This window comes from Ursus americanus, chromosome 12 (genome assembly GCF_024610735.1).
Source record: "Ursus americanus isolate L20-20 chromosome 12, mUrsAme1.1.p, whole genome shotgun sequence".
NCBI lineage: Eukaryota > Metazoa > Chordata > Mammalia > Carnivora > Ursidae > Ursus > Ursus americanus.
This window is the reverse complement of record NC_142138.1, coordinates 15,199,677-15,222,817: the sequence shown is the minus strand read 5'-3', so window position 1 is coordinate 15,222,817 and position 23,141 is coordinate 15,199,677. Positions and strand designations below refer to the sequence as shown.

Below are 23,141 nucleotides of genomic sequence, written 5' to 3'. Positions count from 1 at the left end.
CTCTCCTTAGTCACCTCTTTCTGCTTGGGTTTCTTTTGAGTTCTGCTTGTATTCTCAGCCTCTGGCTCTTTAGTGCTTAGAATTTAACAGATTTCACTGAAAGCAAGAGCAACACACGGATCAGACTCACCTTCTTGAACTTTCCTTCTTCCTGGAATTTTGGCTTTTCTAGTCTTAGCTGACTCGGTAACTCTCCAGTACCTTTGAACAAATATTATTTATGTTTTATCCAGATTTTCTGATTTTTTTTGTTGAAGTATAATTGGCATACAATATCCTTTTAGTTTCAGGTGTATGATATTGATTCAGTATTTTTATACATTACGAAATAATCCCTATGATAAGTGTGGTTACCATCTGTCACCAAAGTTATTACAATATTATTGGCTATATTCCCTATGCTGTACATTATATCCCCATGACTTATTTATTGTATAACTGAAGGTTTTTACCTCTTAATCCCCTTCACCTATTAGATTTTCTAATTGTATTTGATAGGAACATTGTTCTGCTATAATTATTTACTCTGTCACTGCTAGAAGAGGAAATCTCTAGCTTAGTCTTTTTAATAGCTACCTAATATTCTGTAATGCCAATAATTCATTTAATTATGTATCTATTATGTACTTTTGGGTTATTTCCAGAGTTTTTTGTCATTGTTTAAATTGCAAATAATTCCGTAGTTGAAATCCTTATTCACATATCTTTATGTTCCTTGCACTTTTATAACAGTAGGTTGGGATTGCTGGCATTGCCATGTTTATTTTTAAAAGATACTCCCAGTTATTACAGAATGTTATGGCAAATCTTAACCAATGACATATCAGAATACCCTTTTTAAATACTTACATCAGCACTGTTTTCAATATTTTTAATTTTTGTTAATTTGGACAAAAAAAGGGAATCTCATTGGTTTTAAAAATGTGAATTTTCTTGCCTAGTAGTAAAGTTGAGAATATTGTTTCATTTTTATTGAACTATTTTATTTCTTCTTTTGCAAATTGCCTTTTTAAAAATGTTTTTCTGGGTAGATTTTAAAAATACATATTCTAGGCCCCACGCTTGGAAATTCTGAGTCGGTAGTTAGATGACGAAACCCTGAATCTAAATATGTTTAGGAACTTCCAAGTTATTCTACTCTCTAGGCAGGTTTGGGAATTACTACTTTGAGTGATCAAATGCCAATTTTATGTTTTTGGGTGACTTGGTAAATTAAATTCTCTATTTAAGAAAGAAGAATGAAATTAGAGAGGTTAGTAAATACTGATACTGCAAGCCATCTATTTTTTAAGAGAGTATATCTGGATAGATATAACTATGATTTCATTTTCTAAAGCACATCTAAATATTGTGTTGTGGACGAGGTGACCTTTTGCCAGTTGTGGTATCATACTGGTTCAAAGGAGAAAACAATACTGCTACAGATATTAAGTCATGAATGCATAGTGATACAGGTAATATCTTTGTTATGGAGCACTTAGGATATAATGTTCTTTTTTTTTTTTTTTAAAGACTTTATTTATTTATTTGAGAGAGCTGGAGAGGGAGAGCATGAGCACAAGTGGGGGGAGGCAGAGGAAGAAGCAGACCCCCCACTGAGCAGTGAGCCTGATGCAGGACTTGATCCCAGGACCCTGAGATCATGACCCGAGCGAAGGCAGACACTTAACCAACTAAGCCACCCAGGCACCCTTGGAGCACTTAGGTTATAAAAATACCATGTCTGAATACACGTATTTATTTCCTACCAAAAGGGAGGAACACTGTAAGAACCTCAGATATTATATTGTTACTACCATTCATTCTGTGATATCACCTGTTTAGATGATAACGCCATTATCTGTCATTTAACACTGTATTCTAATATGGTGCTTAGTATGTTATCTGTATTGTCTGATTGAATCCTCTAGTAACTCTTTGAAGTAAAATTAGTATCATTATTGATAAAGGAACTAAAGCCCAGATAGGTTAAGTTACCTTCTTACAGGTATAAAATGGTAAACCCAAGTGTGTATGATTTCAAAGTCTGTTGCTCTAGTTTTGTTTCTGGTCTTATCCCTCTACCACAGTTACATTTCTCAAGATCAGCCTGTTGTCTCCATGTTGTCATATCCCATGTGTGCTTTTCTACTTTTATCTTGTTCTTTCTCTTAGTAGCATTTAACACTATTAACCATACTGCCCTTTAAAAATATGTATATATTTGTGTGATTAGCTACACATTTCATTATAGTATAGAAAGTTGTTTAGTATTGTAAACTCATAAGGGGAAATATCAGCCCTTACTGCCCCTGTGCCTTATACCCCAGAAGTGAAAGTCACCTTAACTTCTTTAGCTGTTTACCTCTGTATTTCCACATAGTGTGTTTATTTTGTAATTTCTTGACTCATTAGGTTTAGACGATTGATTTCTTGTTATAGCAGATTTAAACTTTTATAATCTGACTAATGTTTTTATTTGCTTATTTGCTATTTGTATTCCTTCTTGGTTAAGTATTGTTCAGTTTTTTTCCCCCCTCCATACTCTAATAAAATTGTCTATTGGCTTTGGAGTGTTCTTTTGGAGTGTATTCTGGATACAGTCATTGTTGGATATGTGATTTGAAAATGCTTATACCTTATCTGTGGCTCATCTTTTCTTAACAAAGTTGTGTGCGTGTGTTTTGTTTTTTCGTTTTGTTTTTGCAGAGCAAACATTTTTTAATTTTGATGAAATCTAGTTTAAGGTACCCCCAAGGAAACTGCCAATTTCTGGACTGAGCTGCTTTCTGATATCTTAACCAACAAATTCCAACTACCCCTTGCAGCCCTATACTGTTATCTTCTAACTCCTTAGCTTAGCTAAACTTGCCATGTTCTGCTTTGGTTCTACCCCCTTATACTGTGGTCAGGAAACTACCTCCAGGCAGAGAGCAGGAGCAAATCTGGGGATCGCACTGTGAGAGAAATGTTTCTCTCAAGAATCACAGTCTTATCTTGCTTTTTGTCCAGTACCTGAAAATGTATACCTCATGTAGTCTTCCAGTGTTATGGTTATTAGTGGTGGGAGGACAAATCCAGTACCAGTTACTCTCATAGATGGAAGTACATACATCCCCAAATTTGTAACTTACGATTGTCCATATTTTATAAGAAGGCACTAAGAAACTTTTCAGAAGCTCTGTATACCTAGGTTGGGATAGTGGACTCCACTGTAAAATGATAAGGCAGTGAGCTAGCTCTCTCTTTGAGAACTTCCACATGGAATATATGTAAGCCCTTTCTCTGTGCCTGTTCAGGTGTCTTTGCAGAAGAATCCTGTAAAACTGGCTGTTGTTGTTAAGGGTTGGAAAGGGAGAGGGACGTGGGGTTATCCCATTCATTATGGAGACTCTTCTTTAATTCTCTATTTGAATCTTAAACCTCAGCCCTTTTTTCTTGAGTATCAAATGCAGAACCCTTTCTGGAGTGCCCATGCTGTGGGGGTATCAGTCGGCTGCCAAAGAAGCAGTGTAGTATAGTGATAATGAGCGAGCTCAGGAACTTGACTGCCTAAGTTTGAACAGCTGCTTTGCCAGCTCTAGAGTACTAGCTATGTGATCCTGTGTGAGTTTTTTATCCTTTCTTTGCCTCAGTTCTCCTCATCTATAGGATAGGAATAGTAATTGGACCTATATTATAGAATTAATACAATTAAAATCCTAAGAGCACTAATCTTCTAATCATTTATATTTAAATGTATGCCTGTGTTTCAGCTATAGTCAAAAAATTAAAAACAAAACAAAAACCAAATATCTGCCTGTTATTTCCTCTTTCAATTTCACAGATATCTCAAACCTAATATATTCAATATATCCCTGATTTTCGCTCACATCTACTCCTCGTCTTCCTTTCCCCAGTGAATATACCACCTTCTATTCAGTTTCTTTTGGAAGAAATCTGGAGTCCTCCTTAGTACTTCCTTCTCAATCATTCACATGGAATCTTTCACTAAGTATCAGTAGTTATATCTGTAAAATATATCTCAATATGTTTCCATCTCTACCATTAGCATTTTACCTGAACTTCTGTGTCAGCCTCATTACAGCTTTCATTGGCTCCAATCATATTTCCCTCCACTTTGCCATAAATAATAATTAGGTCCAGTCAGCTAGGATAGTCACTTTCTCAAGGTAAGACTTAAGTGGACACTGGCCAGCATTTGTCATCAGATTTTTTCAGATTCTACTTTTGATTGGCACATTCTTTTTCATATTTGTTAATACACGCTGTTAGAGACATCTTTGAGACCCAGGTGACACTCTTTAAATTAATATACATAGCCCTTCTCTGACCTATTACATTGATTTCCATTTATTAATTCAATGTATATTTAATGTGTATTTATCATATTCCAGGATGTAGGGATACACAATACCTCTATGGAGGTCAGAATTTGAGTAACAAGCAGAGACAGTCAATAAACAATTTTCGTAGTTTAAAGCATTGTGATAGAGATACACAAGATCCCCTGAAAAAGGAGAGCAGAAATGTAACATTAGCTACGGTTGAGAACTTGGCCTGGAGATTAGACTGAGAAAAAGATATTTACAGCAGACATCTGAAAGCTAAGTAGTAATTATCCTGATGAAGATGTTGATGGGGGTGTTTTTGGCATGGCGGACAGCATGTTCAAAAGCAAACTTAGTCCCGGAGTTAAAAATTCATGTGCTAAAATGTAGAGTTCAAGAGCACAAATGTCAGGAGATAAAACTGAAAGGGAGACTTGTTAGCAATTGTGCGGATTTTATATCTTACCTAGCATAGTGGTTGGGACCTTGGACTCCAGAGTCAGACTAACCTATGTTTGACCTCTCGTCTGTTTCCCATGATTGTAGGCAAATCACTTACCCTTTCTAAGTCTCTTTTCTAGTCTGAAAAATGGGAATAATGATAGTACCTACCTCAAAGGGTTATTTTGTATGTCCTCTACTTGATTCTTACCTGTGGCTTATATCCTCTTTTTGGACATTGATGCATCAGACTTTCTTGACTTACTGCCATTTAATATTCAAATCACAGAACATAATTATCTTATTCCTCATTCTGTCCTTATTAGGCAACCTCATTATAGCCTGGCTTCCTTTGGACCATGCCTAGAAGGGAAAGAGCATAATGATTTGAGGACGCAGATGCCCTGTGCCCTTGGTAGTTTTGGCAGTTACAGTTATTGCCACACATTAATAAGTTGATATTCTGCTTTTATATCAATTTTGTGAACTTGGTAAATGGGAACTGTTTCTGTGAGATGGATTTATTGGTCATGCGCTGTCCCGTTAGATTTATGAGATTTTAAGGCCAAGGACTAAACAGAATATGGAAAATTCTTTAAAATCAAGTTACTCAGGAGGCCTCTTTGAAAATAGGCAGGTTGCCTCCCTTAGAGTACTTCCTAGTTGCACTTTGTTATTGGGTGTGAGTTTATTTTGTATATTTACATTTTTTATAGTTTTAATTTTTCATTTATAAGACATTTAGTTTATCATTATATAAATTGTCAGACTAATACAGGGTTGGTAAAAACTGGTTGGACTAAGGTGTGACTTACCCACAGAATAATAACTAGATGTCCAGTTACCAGCAGACAATCAAATTCAGTATTTGATTTGTGTGTGTGTGTGTGTATGTGTGTGTATTCATTTGTCACTGTAAAGATAATTTGACACTTTACAGTCATTTACATAAATGGCTGATTTTACTAACAGCTAAATCATTCTTATTTTTTAGTATCTGTTTCTTAAATATGAAAAAGGAAACTAATTTTGTTTCAGTGATTTTAAAGCAGGAGCAGCCTTTTTTTTTTTTAGTAGGGCACTGTATATGATTGTAGTTGTCACAGTGATTAGGGTAGTAGAGATTACTGGTGTTTAATGGGCATGCGGGGGGTGGGGGATGGGGACAGAGATCTTAAATACCCTAGACTGGCCTGGAGAGTCAAAGTTTATTAGTGTTCCTGGTGAGAGATGTTGCCTGATGGTTTCTTAAAGTAGCCTGAATTACTATGTAGATAGCACCATCTAGTGACAGAAATAGGTAATAAACAATCTACTTTAATCAGAAATAAAATCAAAATTGAAAAATTTCTGTAAATAATAGGTTAAAATCATAGACTTTTGGAGCAGGAAGGAAAGTTGGAGATAATCCAATCCGCCTTCTCCTTTTACAGATAAGGAAATTAGGGTCCAAAGAGGTGAAGTGATTTGTCCCATAACATGCACCTCTAGTTAGGATGAGCTCATGTCCAGGTCTCAGAGTTTTCCAGGTTGGTAATCTGAGCCTTTGTCATAACAAACTGACTGTTCCTGTGTTCTATCTATATCTTAGGTGCTTTGCTTAATGATTTAAGAATAAAAAAACGGTAAGTGGGGAGAACATCTCATTTACTAGGTGCGTTATAATGTAAATTTTCATAAAGCATACATCATGTATTACATCTTACTTGAACCTCATTGTATCACTTAGATAAATGAGACAGGCTTTTGTGTTTTCACTTCATTTTTTAGTTGCAATGATTCTAGCTCTAAATGTTGAATCTTATAAAACTTTAGGATAGGGAAAATATGTACATGAAAGTTTATTAAAACTTCATTGTATTGATTAATGAACTGACATGTTGGCAATCAAAAGATGCAAAAAACTTTAAAATGAAATGAATATACAAAATGATGCAAGTCTTCTTATTTCTCTTTGTTAGGGCATATAAAATAGTTTTGGTAAGTCAAGGTTTTTTGTTTTATTTTGTTTTTAATGGGAGGGATTGGCAGATATTGAGAATGGTTTAGCTAAAACCATCTTGAGACTATGTCACATTCATTTGGGAAAGAGCGATTTTTAAGTATTGGCTAGAAAATGTTTAGACAAGAAATGGGTTCCACAGTAAAGTGAGCTTTAGTAAGCGATGCCATCAGAGGTAATGGGAAAATGAATATATGAAAGTGAGAGACTGGGAGAACCAGTTTCCTGGCAGATGATGGTTATAGTGATGACAGTAGTGCTGATAACACTGATGATGATATTGACAGCAATGACAATAATGTTAACTAACATCTGTATGTGCAGGGCACTGTTCTGTTTGCATGTGTTAACTCTGTAATTTTCATAACAACCCTGTGAAGTATAGGTGTTGTTATTATCATCCTCATCTTGTAGATGAAACTCAGGGATAGAGAAATTAAGTAACCTGCCAAAGACCTCATAGATAGTAAGATTTTACCCTCCTATGATAAAGGTACATTTGTTTCTGAAGTGGAACTTTCTGTAATATCTTAATGCACCAGGAACAATTTTGGTTTTCTGCCACACTGCCCCTAAGATCACCATTTTTAAAAATCTGTTTGGTCCCTTTAAATTGTATCTTTAAAATAGCCTCAGTGTATTCTTCTACAGTGTATTCTAGGCGTCAGACTACCCTTCAAAGGACTGCCATAGTCCTTCGTAGTATTATCTCAGATGACTATTTTACCCACCACTTGTCTGTGTGAAATACAGGAGAGGATGTCACAAGGACTGAGAGAAGTGTAGGCTGTTAATGGCATTCTGAAAAATGACTCACAACTGCTAATGTCAGACTTTACCTCTTAGGGTTACGGCTGGCAGTTTTGTTGGAGAGTCTAGGTGAATAGAAAGCAAAATTCAGAGACACTATTATCGTTACATTTTTAATGAAATTTTGGCTACTGGTAGGATATACTAGGTCTGAATTTATTTATACATTTTTTTTCTGGCATTGTTTTGGCATTGGAAAATGTTCAAATATAAGAATAGCTCTTCTATTGTACTCTTATGAATATCATATCCCACTGAGTTTCTAATTGAATAGTAGCAAATTCTTTTTCGATTAATATGTCCCTTAATGCATATTCATGCATGCTGATATTATAGTCTGAATTAAACTAAATCCTTCTTTAGTTGTAAATTTGTGGTATCATCACTTAGGACCAAACCTAACATCTTGCAATATTCGTTGCTCACCAGGGGAATGTAAGAGTAGAAATAGTATCCACTGTGTTCTGGATCTGGACTAACTACTTTACAAGAGTTATCACATTTAATCCTAATGATCCCCTGCTTTCATTTCATTTTTATAGATGAATCTGAGACTCCTGGAGACTAAGTTATTGGCCCAAGGTCACAAACACTTCACCCATCCTATTTGTGTTTAAATCCTGAATCTGTCACTTCCTAGTTATATTATTTTCAGCAAATTGCTTGACCTCTGTGGGCCTTGGTTTCTTCTTCTGATCTTTAAAATGAGTGTAATAATAGTACTTACTTTGAAAGTTTGTTATGTTGATTCAATGAGTTGATATTTGTCATACGCTTGGAATATTACCTGGCATTTAGTTCCATGTAAGTGATTATTAGTTAAATAAAATAAGTGGTATTTTGAATCCAGTCTTTCTATTTCTGCACTTCCCATTGTCCCAGTATAATGCCTCAAAAAGTATTCCAGGACCAATATATTTTGCTGAGACATATTTTCTTATATTTCCCTGGTCAACTCTGACCATTACTAGTTCTACTTTAAGAAGAAAACCTTTCGTAGTGTACTTGCAGACACTTGGTAAACACAGGTTCCTTACTTTGCCATAATTGTTTAAAAAAGATTTTGTTAATTTTAGAGAGAGAGGGAGAAGAGAGCACGCAAGTAGGGGGAGGGCTAAAGAGAGAGGGAGAGAAGAATCTCAAGCAGACTCCATGCCAAGCGCAGAGCCCAACAGAGGGCTCAATCCCAGGACCCTGAGATGATGGCCTGAGCCAGAATCAAGAGTTGGACACTCAACCAACTGAGCCACCCAGGCACCCCTAGTATAATTCGTATTGAGGCAAGTGAGTTAGGCTTGTGATGGGCTGAATATTTATTTTCTAAATATGTCTGTTTTGATCTATAATTATCATTTTATCTTTTTTTAATGTGGCAAGAATATTTAACATGAGATCTACCATCTTAACAAATTTTTAAGTGTATAATACAGTACTATTAACTAGGCACAGTGTGGTACAGAAGATCATCTTTAGAATTTATTCATCTTGTATTACTGGAACTTTCTACCTTTTGAATAGCAACTTTGTGTCTCCCTATTCCCAGCCCCTGGCAACCACCATCTATCCTCTGCTTATGTGAGTTTGACTATTTTCAGTGCCTCACGTAAGTGGAATCATGCTGTATTTGTCCTTTTGTGACTACGTTCATTTCACTTACCATAATGTCCTCAAAGTTCATTCATGTTGTTGCATATGGCAGAGTTTCCTTCTTTTTAGAAACTAATATTTCATTGTATGTAAATACCACTTTTCTTTATCCACTTTTCCACTAATGGATGTTTACAATGATTCCACATCTTGGTTGTTATGAGTAATGCTGCAGTGAGCATAAGAGTGCTGATATCTCTGAGATCCTGCTTTCAATTCTTTTATAGAAGTCCCCATAAGTAGGAATGCTGGATCATGTAATAGTTGTATTTTTAATTTTTCGAGAAACCTACATACTGTTTTCTCTAGTGGCTGTATTTTACGTTCCCACTGACAGTGTACTAGGGTCCACTTTTCTCTGTGTTCTCACCAACACTTAACCCATTTATTTATTTATTTATTTATTTATTTATTTATAAAATCATAGCCATCCTGACAGATATGTGGTGATCTCTCGTTGTGGTTTTGATTTCCTTTACCCTGATGGTTAGTGATGTCGAGGATTTCTTTTTTTTTTTTTTTTTAAGGTTTTATTTATTTATTTGACAGAGATAGAGACAGCCAGCGAAAGAGGGAACACAAGCAGGGGGAGTGGGAGAGGAAGAAGCAGGCTCATAGCAGAAGAGCCTGATGTGGGGCTTGATCCCATAACGCCGGGATCACGCCCTGAGCCGAAGGCAGACGCTTAACCGCTGTGCCACCCAGGCGCCCCGATGTCGAGGATTTCTAAATATGCCTATTGGTCATTTGTATGTTGTTTTTGGGGGACTGTCTATTTAAGTTTTTTGCCCAGTTTTACTCGTTTTTTTGTTGTTGTTGTTATTGCGTTATAGGAGTTGTTTGTATTAAATATTAACGCCTTATTAGTTGTATGGTCTGCGGGTATTTTCTCCCATCCTGTAGGTTGCCTTTTCACTGTGTTAATTATTTCCTTTATTGTGCAGAAGCTTTTCAGTTTGATGTAGTCCCATGTGTCCGTTTTTGCTTTTGTTTCTTGTGCTTTGGGTGTCATATCCAAGAAATCATTGTCAAGACCAATGTTATGAAGCTTTTCCACCTATGTTTTCTTTGAGGAGTTTCACATGTTTTAGGTTCTATGTTTAAGGTTTTAATCCATTTTGATTTGATTTTTGTCCATGGTGTAAAGTGAGGGTCCAGTTTCATTGTTTTACATGTGGATATCCAGTTTTCCCAGCACCAGTTAATGAAGAGACTATCCTTTGCCCATTGTATATTTTTGGCACTTTTGTCAAAGATCACTTGACTGGATGTGCTTATTTGTTGGCTCTCTAATTCTGTTCAGATGATCTGTATGTCTGTCTTTCTGCCAATATCATTCCGGTTTAATTATTGTAGCTTTGTGATATATTTTGAAATTAGGAAGTATGAAAGGAAGTACCTTTTCTTCTTCTTCCTTAAGATTATTTTGCCTTTTTGGGATCTTTTGTGGTTCTTTGTGAATTTTAGGATTTTTTAAAGAGAGATTTTATTTATTTATTTGAGGTAGTGAGAGAGCATGAGTGGGGGACAGAGGGAGAGGGAGAAGCAGGTTCCCAGCTGAGCCGGAATCTTGATGTGGGGCTCGATCCCAGGACCCCAGGATCATGACCCAAGCCAAAGGTAACCACTTAACCAATGGAGCCACCCAGGTGCCCCTAAGATTGTTTTTTCTATTCCTGTAAAAAATGCTATTGGGATATTGATAGAAATTTTATTGAATCTGTAGATTGCTTTGAGTGCCATGGGAATTTTAACAACATTAGGTCTTCCAATCTATGAGCACAGTGTATCTTTCCATTTATTTGTATGTTCTTTAATTTCTTTGATCATTGTTTTATAGTTTGTAGTATCCAAGTCTTTGATACTTTTAGTTAAGTTTATTCCTAAGTATTTTATTGTTTTGATGCTAAGTGGGATTATTTTCTTAATTTTCTTTTCAGACACTTTGTTGTTAGTGTATAGAAACACAACCGAATTTTATATGTTGATTTCGTAACTTGCAACTTTGGTGAATTCATTTATTCCAGCAGTTTTCTTTTGTGGCATCTTTAGTGTTCTCTACATATAAGATCATGCCATCTGCAAACTGAGATAATTTTACTTCTTTTTTTTCTGATTTGTGTACTCTTTTTCTTTTTCTTTTTGTGTAATTGCTCTTGCTAGTTCTGGTACTGTGTTGAATAGAAGTGACAAGAGTGTTCTTGATTTTAGAGGAAAAATTTTTTCACCATTGAGTGTGTTGTTTGCTAGGGTTTTTTTCATATATGGCTCTTATTATGTTACAGTAATTGACTTCTATTCCTAGTTTGTTGGCTTTTTTTCTTTTTTTATGAAAAGGTGTTGAAGTTTGTCAGATGCTTTTTCTGCATCTATTGAGATGATCATGTAATTTTTATCCTTCATTTTGTTAATGTAGTATATTGTATTACTTGATTTTTGGGTGGTGAATCATCCTTGTATCCCAGAAGTAAATCTTAGTCATAGTGTATGATTTGTTTTTTCAGGCTGAGTACAATTTATTTTTAAAATTAAAAAAATTTTAACTGAAGTATAGTCGATATTAATTTCTGGCATACAACATAGTGATTCAGCAGTTGTATACATTACACAGTGCTCATTGTGATAAGTATAATTACAATCTATCACCATACAAAGTTATTACACTATTATTGACTATATTCACTATGCTGTACTTTTCATCCTCGTGACTTACTTATTTCATAGCTGGAATTTTATACCTATTCATCTATTTTTCCTATTCGTCCAACCCCTTTCCACTGGCAACCATCAGTTCTGTGTATTTATGAGTCTGTTTCTGTTTTTTATTGTTGTTGTTCATTCATTTTGTTTTGTAGATTCCATGTTAAGTGAAATCATGGTATTTGTGTTTGTCTGTGTGACTAACTTCACTTAGCATAATATCCTCTAAGTCCAACCATGTTGCCATGAACGGCAAGATTTAATTCTTTTTCATGGTTGAGTAATATTCCACTGTGTGTATGTATGTGTGTGTGTATAGATATACATGGTTCTTTTTTTTTTTTAATTTTTATTTATTTATTTGACAGAGATAGAGACAGCCAGCGAGAGAGGGAACACAAGCAGGGGGAGTGGGAGAGGAAGAAGCAGGCTCCAGCGGAGGAGCCTGATGCAGGGCTCGATCCCAGAATGCCGGGATCATGCCCTGAGCCAAAGGCAGACGCTTAACGACTGAGCCACCCAGGCGCCCCTACCCTGTTCTTTATTCATCTGTTGATGGACATTTAAGTTGCTTCTATATCTTGTCTATTGCGAGTTAGTGTTTTCATTTTTTGATGCACAATGAATCCCCAGAAGTGAAATTACTGAGTCATATGGTATTTCTATTTTTATTTTTTTGAGGCATCTTCATACTGTTTTTCATAGTAGTTGCACCAGTTTACATTCCCACCAAGAATGCGCAAGGGTTTCCTTTTCTTCACATCTTTGCCAACATGTGTTATTTCTTACCTTTTTGATACTACCCATCTGACTGGTGTGAGGTTGTATCTTAGAGTGGTTTTGATTCGCATTTCCCTGTTGATTAGTGATGTTGAGCATCTTTTCATGTGTCTGTTGACCATTTGTATATCTTCTTTGGAAAAATGTATATTCAGGTCCTCTGCTTTTTTGTTAATTGGATTTTTGTTGGTGTTGCACTGTATGAGTTCTTTATATATTTTGGATATTAACCCCTTATCAGTTATATCATTTGAAAATATCTTCTCCATTCAGTAGGTTACCTTTTCATTTTGTTGATGGTTTCCTATATTGTGAAAAGCTTTTCAATTTGATGTCATCACAATAGTTTATTTTTGCCTTTGATTTCCTTGGAAGAGACATATCTGGAAAAATATTGCTAAGGAGATTACTGCCTGTGTTTTCTTGTAGGAGTTTTATAGTTTCAAGTCTTATATTTAGGTCTTTAATCCATTTTGAGTTTATTTTTGTATATGCCGTAAGGAAATGGTCCAGTTTCATTCTTTTGCGTGTAGCTGTCCAGCATCATTTGTTGAAGAGACTGTCTTTTCCCCACTCTGTATGTCCTGTGTTGAGTGCATAGGTATTTACAGTTGTTACATCCTCTTATTGGATTTATCCCTTTATCATTATGTAATGCCCTTCTTTGTCTGTTATTACAGTCTCTGTTTTAGAGTCTGTTTTGTCTGATATAAGTATTGGTAACCAGCTTTTTTTTTTTTTTTTTTGTGCTTATCTTTGCATGGAGTATCTTTTCCATCCCTTTACTGTCAGCCTCTATGTGTCTTTAGGCATGAAGTGAGTCTCATAGGCAACATACAGATGTATGCTTATTAAGTATATGTTTATTTTTACCAGTAAAATTCTTTTCTTCCATAATTTCCTTCTAGTTGTGGCCTTTTGTTTTCCACTTAAAGAAGACTATTCAACATTTTTTGCAAGGCCTCTTTAGTGGTGATGAACTTTTGTTTGTTTGGGAAACTATCACTCCTTCATTTCTGAATGATAACCTTGCCAAGTAGAATATTCTTGGTTGTAGGTATTTTCTTTTTAGCATTTAGAATATATAATACTACTTTCTTCTGGCCTACTTCTTCTGAATAATCACTTCATAGCCTTATAGAGGTTTCCTTGTATGTAACTGTTTGCTTTTCTTTTGAAGCTTTTAAGATTCTCTATCTTTTAATTTTAATTATTATTTTTCTTGGTGGACCTCCTTGAGTTCATCTTGTTTGGGGCTCTCTTGGCTTTCTGTACCTGAATGTCTGTTTCCTTCCCTAGCTTAGGGAAGTTTTCAGCTATTATTTCTTCAAATAAGTTTTCTGCTCCTTTCTCTCTCTCTTCTTCTGGGATCCCTGTAATTCAAATGTTAGTATGCCTGATGTTGTCCCAGAGGTGCCTTAACCTATCCTCATGTTAAAACTTTTTATTTTAATTTTTGATTTTTTAATTTGAGTGTAGTTGATGCACAATGTTATATTAGTTTTAGGTGTTCAACATAGTGATTCAGTTTCTATATGTTATGCCATGCCCACCACAAGTATAGCTACAATCTGTTATTATACAGTACTCTTATAGTAGCATTGACTGTATTTCATGTGCTATGCCTTTTATTCCTGTGACTTATTCATTCCATAATTGGAAGTTATAACCCTCATTCTCCTTCACCTGCTTGTTTATTCCTCTGTCTGCTTTCCTCCAGCAACCATCAGTTTGTTCTCTGCATTTGCAGATCCGATTCTGCTTTTTGTTTATTTATTCATTTGTTTTAGATTCCACATTAAGTGAAATTGTATGGTATTTGTCTTTCTCAGTCTGACTTTTTTCACTTAGTGTAGTACCCTCTAGCCCTTTCTGGGTTGTCACAGATAGCAAGATCTCATCCTTTCTCATGGCTTTGTAATAGTCCATTGTGTATATATACCACATCTTCTTTATCCATTCATCTATCTATGGACATTTGGGCTGCAAACATAGGGTGTATATATCTTTTCAAATTAACATTTTTGTTTTCTTTGCATAAGTACCCAGTAGTGGAATTATTAGATAATATGGTATTTCTATTTTTAATTTTTTGAGAAATCTTTGTACTGTTTTCCATAGTGGCTGCACCAATTTGCACTCCTACCAGCAGTGCATGAGGGTTGCTTTTACTCCACATCCTCACCAACACTTGTTATTTCTTGATTTTTTATTTTAGCCTTTCTTAAAGGTGTGCAGTGATATTTTGTTGTGCTTTCTTTTTGTATTTCATTGATGATTAATGATGTTGAGCAGTTCTTCATGTGTCTGTTGACCATTTGTATGTCTTCTTTGGATAAAGGTCTGTTCACGTCCTCTGCCCATTTTTTAATTGGATTGTTTGGGCTTTTTCTGGTGTTGAGTTGTAGAAGTTCTTTATGTATTTTGGATATTAACCTCTTATCAGGTATATCATTTGTAAATATCTTCTCCATTCAGTAGGTTGAGTTTTTGTTTTGTTGGTGGTTTCCTTCTCTATACAAAAGCTTTCTGTTTTAATGTAGTCCCAGTAGTTTATTTTTGCTTTTATTTCCTTTGCCTTAGGAGACATATCTAGAAAAATATTGCTGTGGCCAATGTTAAATCACTGCTGTGTTCTAGTCTAGGATTTTTATGTTTTCAGGTCTCACATTTAGGTCTTTAATCCATTTTGAGTTTACTTTTGTCTATGGTATTAGAAAGTGGTCCAGTTTTATTCTTTTGCATCTTGCTGTCCAGTTTTCTCAGCACCATATATTGAAGACACTGTCTTTTCTCCATTGTATATTTTTTCCTCCCTTGTCATAGATTAATTGACTGTATAAACGTGGGTTTGTTTCTGGGCTTTCTATTATTTTCCGTTGATCTGTATGTCTATTTTTGTGCCATATCTTCATTTTTAAAATTCTTTTTTTTCTTTTTCCTGGTCTGTTCTTCTGCATCCTCTGATCTCCTTTTGGTTTCCTCTAGTGTATTTTTCGTTTCAGTTATTGTATGCTTAGCTCTGATTGGCTCTTTATGTTTTCTATTTCTTTATTGAAGTTCTCACTGAATTTATCCATTTTTCTCTTAAGTGTGGTGAATGTTTTTATGATCATTACTTTGAACTGTATCATGTAAGATAGATTACTTATCTCCATTTCATATAGCTCTTTTTCTGGGGTTTTGTTTTGTTCTTTTGTTTGGAACATATTCCTCTGTCTTCTCATTTTGTCTGACTCTGTGTGTTTGTTTCTTTGTATTAACTAGGTCAGATATGTCTCTTGGTCTTGAAAGTAGTAGTGTTATGTGAAAGGTGTCATGTAGTGCCCAGTAGCTCAATCCCCCTGGTCACCAGAACCAGGTGCTCCATGGGTATCACCTGTGTGAGCTGCATGCACTCCCCTGTTGTGGCTTGGTTGTGAGTACTGAGGATGTCTTGGTGGCTGGAGCTGGCCTTTAGCCTGCCTGCCAACAATGACCAGCTGAAACTACTGTGGGCACACTGGTGGACATAGCTTGTCCCTGGTGCAGCTGGCTGAGGATTGGCTGTAGTCACCATGGGTATGCTGGTGGATAAGGCCAGCCCTCAGCCTAGCTGTCTGCTACGATTGCTGTGGGTGCATTGGTGGGCAGGGCTGTGGCTGAGAAACCTAGCTGTAGATACTCTACGCATGCTGGAGGGTGGCATTTGCTTCTACCCTCCCCTAGACAGTAGCCACTTTAGAGGAGCACTGCTCCTGGCCTGGCTGCTTACCATGTGGCAGGGCTTGTGCTGCTTTGGAGTGGTGCCTGCTGGTATGGGTCTATAGGGAAATGCTGCAATGGGGCAAATGGTGCTAGCAAGGTGATGGAGAGTATCAGAACTGGCTCCTGCAAGCATCCTGCTAGCTAGGCTAAAGGATGGCAAGAAGAATGGAGCCTGTCGTCACTTCTATTCCCAGAGAAATCTGCAGATTCCTGCCTCTCTGGCATACATCCTAAAATTAGTAAATCTCCGTCATGTATATAAAAGACTTTTCAAATTGGTGCTTCTGTGCTGGGTCTCTGACTGAGTGATATAGTACACTGGCCTTTTAAGCACAGAAACTTGATTTCCTGTAGCCTTCTGGCTCCCTTGGAGTTAAGCCCCATTGATTCTCAAAGCTAGATATTATGGGGATTTGTCTTCTTGGTTCAGGTCCATAGGCTTGCAAATGCCCAGTGTTAGGCCTAATCACCTTCCTTTTCCATACTTGTTATTATTTCTCCTCTTTACTGGTTGCTGTGCCAGAGGTTTGGTTCCCTACGGTGTCTGTATCCCTCCTTTGCTTCTTGTTGTGGCCTTCTTTTTATGTCTTTAGCTGTGAAAGATCTGTTCTGCCAATCTTCAGGTCATTTTCACAGTGACTTGCAATACCTGTAGTTGTTGCCTTGATATATCTGTGGCAGGAGATAATCTTAGGATCTTCCTACTCTGCCATTTTCCCCCTACTCACCCTGTTGTACAATTCTTTCAGTGTGCTATTGGGTTTGGTTTGCTAGTATTTTGTTGAGGGATTTTGAACCTGTTTATCAGGATATTGGGCGTGTAGTATTCTTAGTGCCTTTGTCTGGCTTTGGTATCAGGATAATGCTGACTTTGCAAAATGATTTTGGAAGTGTTCCCTCCTTGTCAACTTTTTTGTGTGAATTTGACAAGAATTGGTGTTAATTCTTCTTTAAATGTCTGGTAGAATTCATTTGTGAAGCCATCTGGTCTGGGCTTTTCTTTTTTGGTAGATGTTTTATTCCTGATTCAATCTTCTTTCTTGTTTTAGGTCTTGTCATGTTTTCTGTTTCTTCATGATTTGGTCTCAGTAGATTGTGTGATTCTAGGATTTATCCATTTCTTCGAGATTATCCAATTTTGGGGCATGTAACTGTTTGTAGTGGTCACTTACGATCCTGTTTATTTCTGTGACTTTAGTCGTAATGTCTGACTCTCATTTCTGATTTTGTTTGAGTATTTTCTCATTTTTTCTTAGTCTAGCTAAAGGTTTATTAATTTAGTTTATCCTTTCAAAAAGTCCGCTTTTATTAGTTCATTGATTTCTTTTTCTGTAGCTTTTCTATTCTCTATTTTGTTTATTTCTGCTAGAATCTTTACTATTTCCTTCCTCCCGCTAACTTTGTACTTATTTGTTCTTCTTTTTATAGTTCCTTGAGGTGTAAAGTTGGGTTGTTTATTTGAGATCTTTTTTTAATGTAGACGTTTATTGCTATAAACTTCCCTTTTAATAATGCTTTTGTTGCATTGTGTAAGTTTTAATATGTTGTATTTTTGGTTTTGTTTGTCACAGAATATTTTGTAATTTACCTTTTCATTTCCGATTTTACCCATTGGTTGTTTGGGAGTTGTTGTTTGATTTGTAGATATTCAGTTTTCCTTCAGCTATTGGATTCTAGTTTCACTTCATTGTGGCTGGAAAAGATATATGTTTTGTGACCGAATGTGATCTATCCTGAAGAATGTTCCATGTGTGCTTGAGAAAATGATTATTTTCCTCATGTTGATTGGAATGTTTTGTAGATGTCTATTAGATCAATTTGGTCTATAGTGTTGAAGTCCACTGTTTCCATCTTGATTTTTCTGTCTGGAAGTTCTATGCATTATTTAAAGTAGGGTCTTGCAGTCTCATACTCTTATCATATTGTTGTCTGTTTCTCCCTTCAGTTCTATCAGTGTTTACTTTATATATTTAGATGCTGTGATGTTGGTGCATATATAGTTATAATTATTATACCTTCCATGTTTATTGATCCTTTTATCATTATATAATGTCCCTTTGCTTTTATGACAGTTTTTGTCTTAACATGTGTTTTGTCTGATTTAAGTATAGTCACCCCTGCTGTCTTTTGGTTACCAATTGCACAGAATATTTTTTTTTCTAGCCCTTCACTTTCAACCTATCTGTGTCCTTAAATCTAAATAAGTCTCAGGTAGACTGCATATAGTTGGATCTTATTTTTTCATTCTTTTAGATACTCTTTGTCTTTTGAGTGAGGAGTTTAATGCATTTACATTTAAAGAAATTGATAGAGAAGGAACTTACTGTTGCTATTTTGTTTTCTCTTTGTCTTACAGTTCTTTAGTCTTCTTCATCTGGTGCAGTCGCTGTATTTTGTTGATTTTTTTTGTGTTGACAGGCTTTGATTCCTTTTTCTTTTGTATATCTTATATAGGTACTTTCTTTGTGGTTACTATGGAACTTACATAAAATGTTTTATAGTTATAATAGTCTATTTTAAGCTGATAATAACTTCAGTTAATACAAAAATTCTACACTTTATTTCCCCCATACACTTTGTTATTGATATCATAGCTTACATATTTTTATATTGTATATCCACTAACATATTCTTGTAGTTATTTTTAATACTACTGACTTTAAACTAGAATTAAAATGATTTATCTACTACTATTACAATATTATAGTATTCTGTATTTGTCTATATATTTACCTTTACCAGTGAATTTTAGGCTTTCAGTGCTTTCATATTGCTGTTTATGGTTATTTTCTTCATTTTGAAGAGTTCTCTTTAATGTTCTTGTAAGGCAGGTCAGGTGGCAATGAAATTTCTCAGATTTTGTTTGAGAAAGTCTGTGTCCTTCATTTTTGAAGGACAGTTTTGATACATTATTCTTGGTTGCAATTTTTTTCTTTCAGGACTTTAAATATAATGTCCCACTCCCATCTGGCCTGCAAGGAGTGTGTTGAGAAGACTTATGGAGATGCCCTTGTACATATTGATGCACTTTTCTTTCCTTTTTTTTCCCCCCCAAATTCTTTGTCTTTGACTTAAAAATTTGCTTATAATGTGTTTATATAGTTGATTTCTTTGAGTTCATCTTTCATGGTTTGTCTTTGGTTTTGTGGATCTGGATATCCATTTCCTTCCCCAGAAGTGGAAGGTTTTCAGCTATTATTTCTCTGAATAAACTTTCTGCTCCTTCTTTCTCTTTCCTTTCCTGGGACTTCTGTAATGCATATATTGGTCTATTGGATGGTGTTCTACAAATGCTTAAGTTTTCTTTACACTTTTATTTCTTTTCTTTTTACTTTTCTGGATAATTTCCAGTGACTTGTCTTTGAGTTCACTGAGCCTTTCTGGATCTAAGTCTGCTGTTGAACTCCTCTGGTATTAAATTTTTCAGTTCATTTATTTTTCAGTTCTAAGATTTCTGTTTGGTATTTTTTAATATTTCTATCTCTGTTATTCTCACCTTTGTTTATGTATTTCTTCTGACGTGGGTGACTTATCTTTATGAGGGTTACTTTGAATCAGGTAAATCATATATATATTTCATTAGGGTCAGTTTCTGGAGATTTAAGTTTTTCCTTCGGGACATATTTCCCTGGCTGTTCATTTTCATTGACTCTGAGTTGGTTTCTTTACATTAGAAAAAACAACCAACTTTTCCGGTCTTTGTGGTTTGGCCTTGTCCAGAAGAAGATCCTTACTAATTAGCCCTGCCAGAGATTTTGTGGACCTCTCAAACCTTTGTGCCAGTCCAGCCCAGTCTTTGTTCTTAGTGGAACCCAGACATCTAAAGTATGCCAGCTCCTTGGGGTGCCTGGGTGGCTCACTCAGGTTAAGTGTCCAACTCTTGATTTTGGCTCAGGTTATGATCTCAGGGTGGTGAGATCGAGCCCTGTGTTGGGCTGTGCACGGGGTTGGAGCCTGCTTAAATTTCTCTATCTCTTTCTCTCTCTGCCCTCCCCCCCAAATAAATAAAGTATACCAGGTCCCATCATTGCTCTGAGATAGGTGAGATAGTAGGCAGTTTCTCAGGCATCTCCCAGATATACTGGAAAGTTAAACATATGGTTCACTTTCTTTCCTCCCCAGGGAGGAGAAGCTTGGATCTGGGGAATTTTGCCAATCTGTGTTGAGCTGGGGGAGGGGCTATTGCAGTTGTTTGTGTGCTAGTTCAGACTGCTATCCTTATTCTCACTGGCCTCCAGGCCTAGCGTGTGCTGCCTCTTGTCAGTGCTCTGAGACAAGAGAAAAACCAGTTCCTTGGGCTGTCCTGGAAAAGTTGGAATGTTGGATACATGCTCCAGTTCTTTCTCTCACTAGGGAGAAGCTGGGAACTGAGGTTTCCTTCCAATTTTATGGCACTGTGTTAAGGGTAGGGATTATGGCAAGGGGCTGTCCCGAATTTTCCTACTGGCTTTGATGTGTCTGGTTTCACAGTTGCCCAAGGTTCAGGAGCCTCTGAGCTAGTTTCTGGATTTCTCAGAAAGGGAATTTGTCTGTATATTGTTAAATCAGTGTGTTTGTGGTGGGAAGAAGGTTCCAGTGCTGCTTATTCCAATATCTTACTGATACCCTGTCACTTATTTTTTATAAGTTAGAAAAATATAAATAAAATACCCCTTTTGAAAACAAAGTTATTTTACATTAATGGTCCTTTGAATTGGGTTTTAGAAGTACAGACACACTTAGATACCTTTACCTTACTATTAAAGCAGATTTTTTCAGTCCTTTTGGAGTAGTTTTAAGTTTGGAATATTTTTCAGTCTGTGGGATAATTATTTTCTTCTATTTTTACATATCAAATATTACTTTAAAGATTGCCTTCTGTGTTTTTTTAAGAGATTAAAGAGGGAAGTACTTTATTTCTCTTTTGATTAACACTTTTATTTATCTTTATTTTATTTTAGAGAGAGCATGCCAGTATAGGGGAGGGGCAGAGGGAGAGAATCTTAAGCAGCTCCCTGCTCATTGTGGAGCCCGATGCGGGGCTCAGTCTCATGACTCTGAGATCATGACCAGAATCAAGAGGTGGACACTTAATGGGCTGAGCCACCCAGGCGCCCCTGATTAACACTTTTGGTGTGAAAAAATATTGGATATTGTTTGGTATGTGTAGCAGAATACCTCATAGTAGATAATTCCTGAATTTGAAATGTCTATTAAAATGTTTGTCTTACAGTTTTCAGGGTTTTTTTTTTTTTTTTGGTTTTGTTTTGTTTTTTGTTTTTTTAGCTGCTATATGTGCTGTGCTTTTTAAAATAGTAACTTATTATTTCAGTTCAAATTCTTTCAACTCATATTTTTATTAATTATCTTAGAAGAATATCTTGCTTGCTTGTCCCAGCTTGTATTTATATTATTATGAATATGTTGACCTGCTATCGAAGGACATATTTCTGTGTATGTTTAGAATTCAGTATCAAACAACTATTTATGTGTGGATATACACACACATACAACTCACACATATGTCACATATGTATTTTACACATACATAGATATACATGTATAGACATGGGTCACATTTATATTTTTGTCTTACATATATATTCCTATTTATAAACATGTATATGTATCTGTCTATATATGTGCAATAGGGCAAAGTACCTTGGATTCTTTTTAATTTAGTGTATTCAGAGGTCTTAAAGAATTATGTTGCAATTTTGATGGTGGAGTAGGAAGCACCAGGCATTTGTCTCCTCAGATAGTCCACAATTACACTAACAAAGTCTGTCTGATTTTAACTATTTTGTAATTCTGGGGTTTGTTGAAGGCTTGTACCTCCCAGGGGAAGACTGGACAATGAATTGTGCTTAAGTTTGGTCAGTTTCACCCCTTATCGCATTAGCTGCTACCTGTCCTACCTCTGTCACATGGCAGTGCACATGTTTCTTGGAGCATGTCATAACACAGCTTGCCAGAGCCAGTGTAAGCAAAAAGGTCCCTGTCCTCCAAATATCAGTGATCTGTGTTCTGGTCACTGAATGCTGCTTTTGATCATTAGGTGCATACAGGTGGGCAGCCATTGTTTTGTACCTCTTCCTGTTATAGCAAGCCCTGCCCCTCTGGCTGAAGTGACTTCCAGGGGACGTAAACATCTGGTAACATTCCTCTCCCACCACCTCCCCACCTCATTTTTTTTTTTTTTTTTACTTTTTGGTGAGAGGAGCCAGATACTAAAGGCTAGGACTTTCAAAAACAACTGCATATTTGGGGAAAATTAGAAAGTGACTGCACATGCTCAGAAAAATCCTGAGGAAATGTTATATTTATGTCTCAGGCTAACCTTAGGCACAGAGACAGCAGTAGTAAAACAAACAAACAAACAAAACAAAACAAAACAAAACAAAAAAACCCAAACAAACAAAAACAGGCATGTAAGAAACTGGAAAGTATGGCCTATTCATAGGGAAAAAATTAAATAAGCAGAAACTGTCCCTTAAGAATATCTAATGGTAGATGTACTAGACAATGACTTTAAAACAATTGTCTCAAAGATGCTTAAAGAACTAAAGGAAAGTGTAAGTCAAGAAAGTGATTATTAATAAAATGGAAATATCAGTATAGAGGTAGAAAACCCTCCAAAAAACTAACAAATTTTGGAGCTGAAAAATACAACAAAAATCTAGACATTTTCAAAGAGAGATTTGACCGGCAGAAGAAAGAATGAG

At 35.9% G+C, this 23,141-nt stretch overlaps 1 protein-coding gene across 8 annotated transcripts in view; it reads left to right on the top strand.

Moving 5' to 3' along the window:
* The window catches only part of OMA1 (OMA1 zinc metallopeptidase), a 78,599-nt gene that overhangs the window by 26,079 nt on the left and 29,379 nt on the right, over window positions 1-23,141 (top strand). The window contains exon 8 of one of the 8 annotated variants that reach the window (XM_087865926.1): window positions 1,513-8,551. The exons of the other annotated variants lie outside the window; for them this stretch is intronic. Within the exon in view, the coding sequence (XP_087722052.1) occupies window positions 1,513-1,599 (87 nt within the window). The 3' untranslated portion in view covers window positions 1,600-8,551. Of the gene's footprint in view, window positions 1-1,512; window positions 8,552-23,141 lie in introns of those variants that run through there. 8 annotated transcript variants of the gene reach the window in all.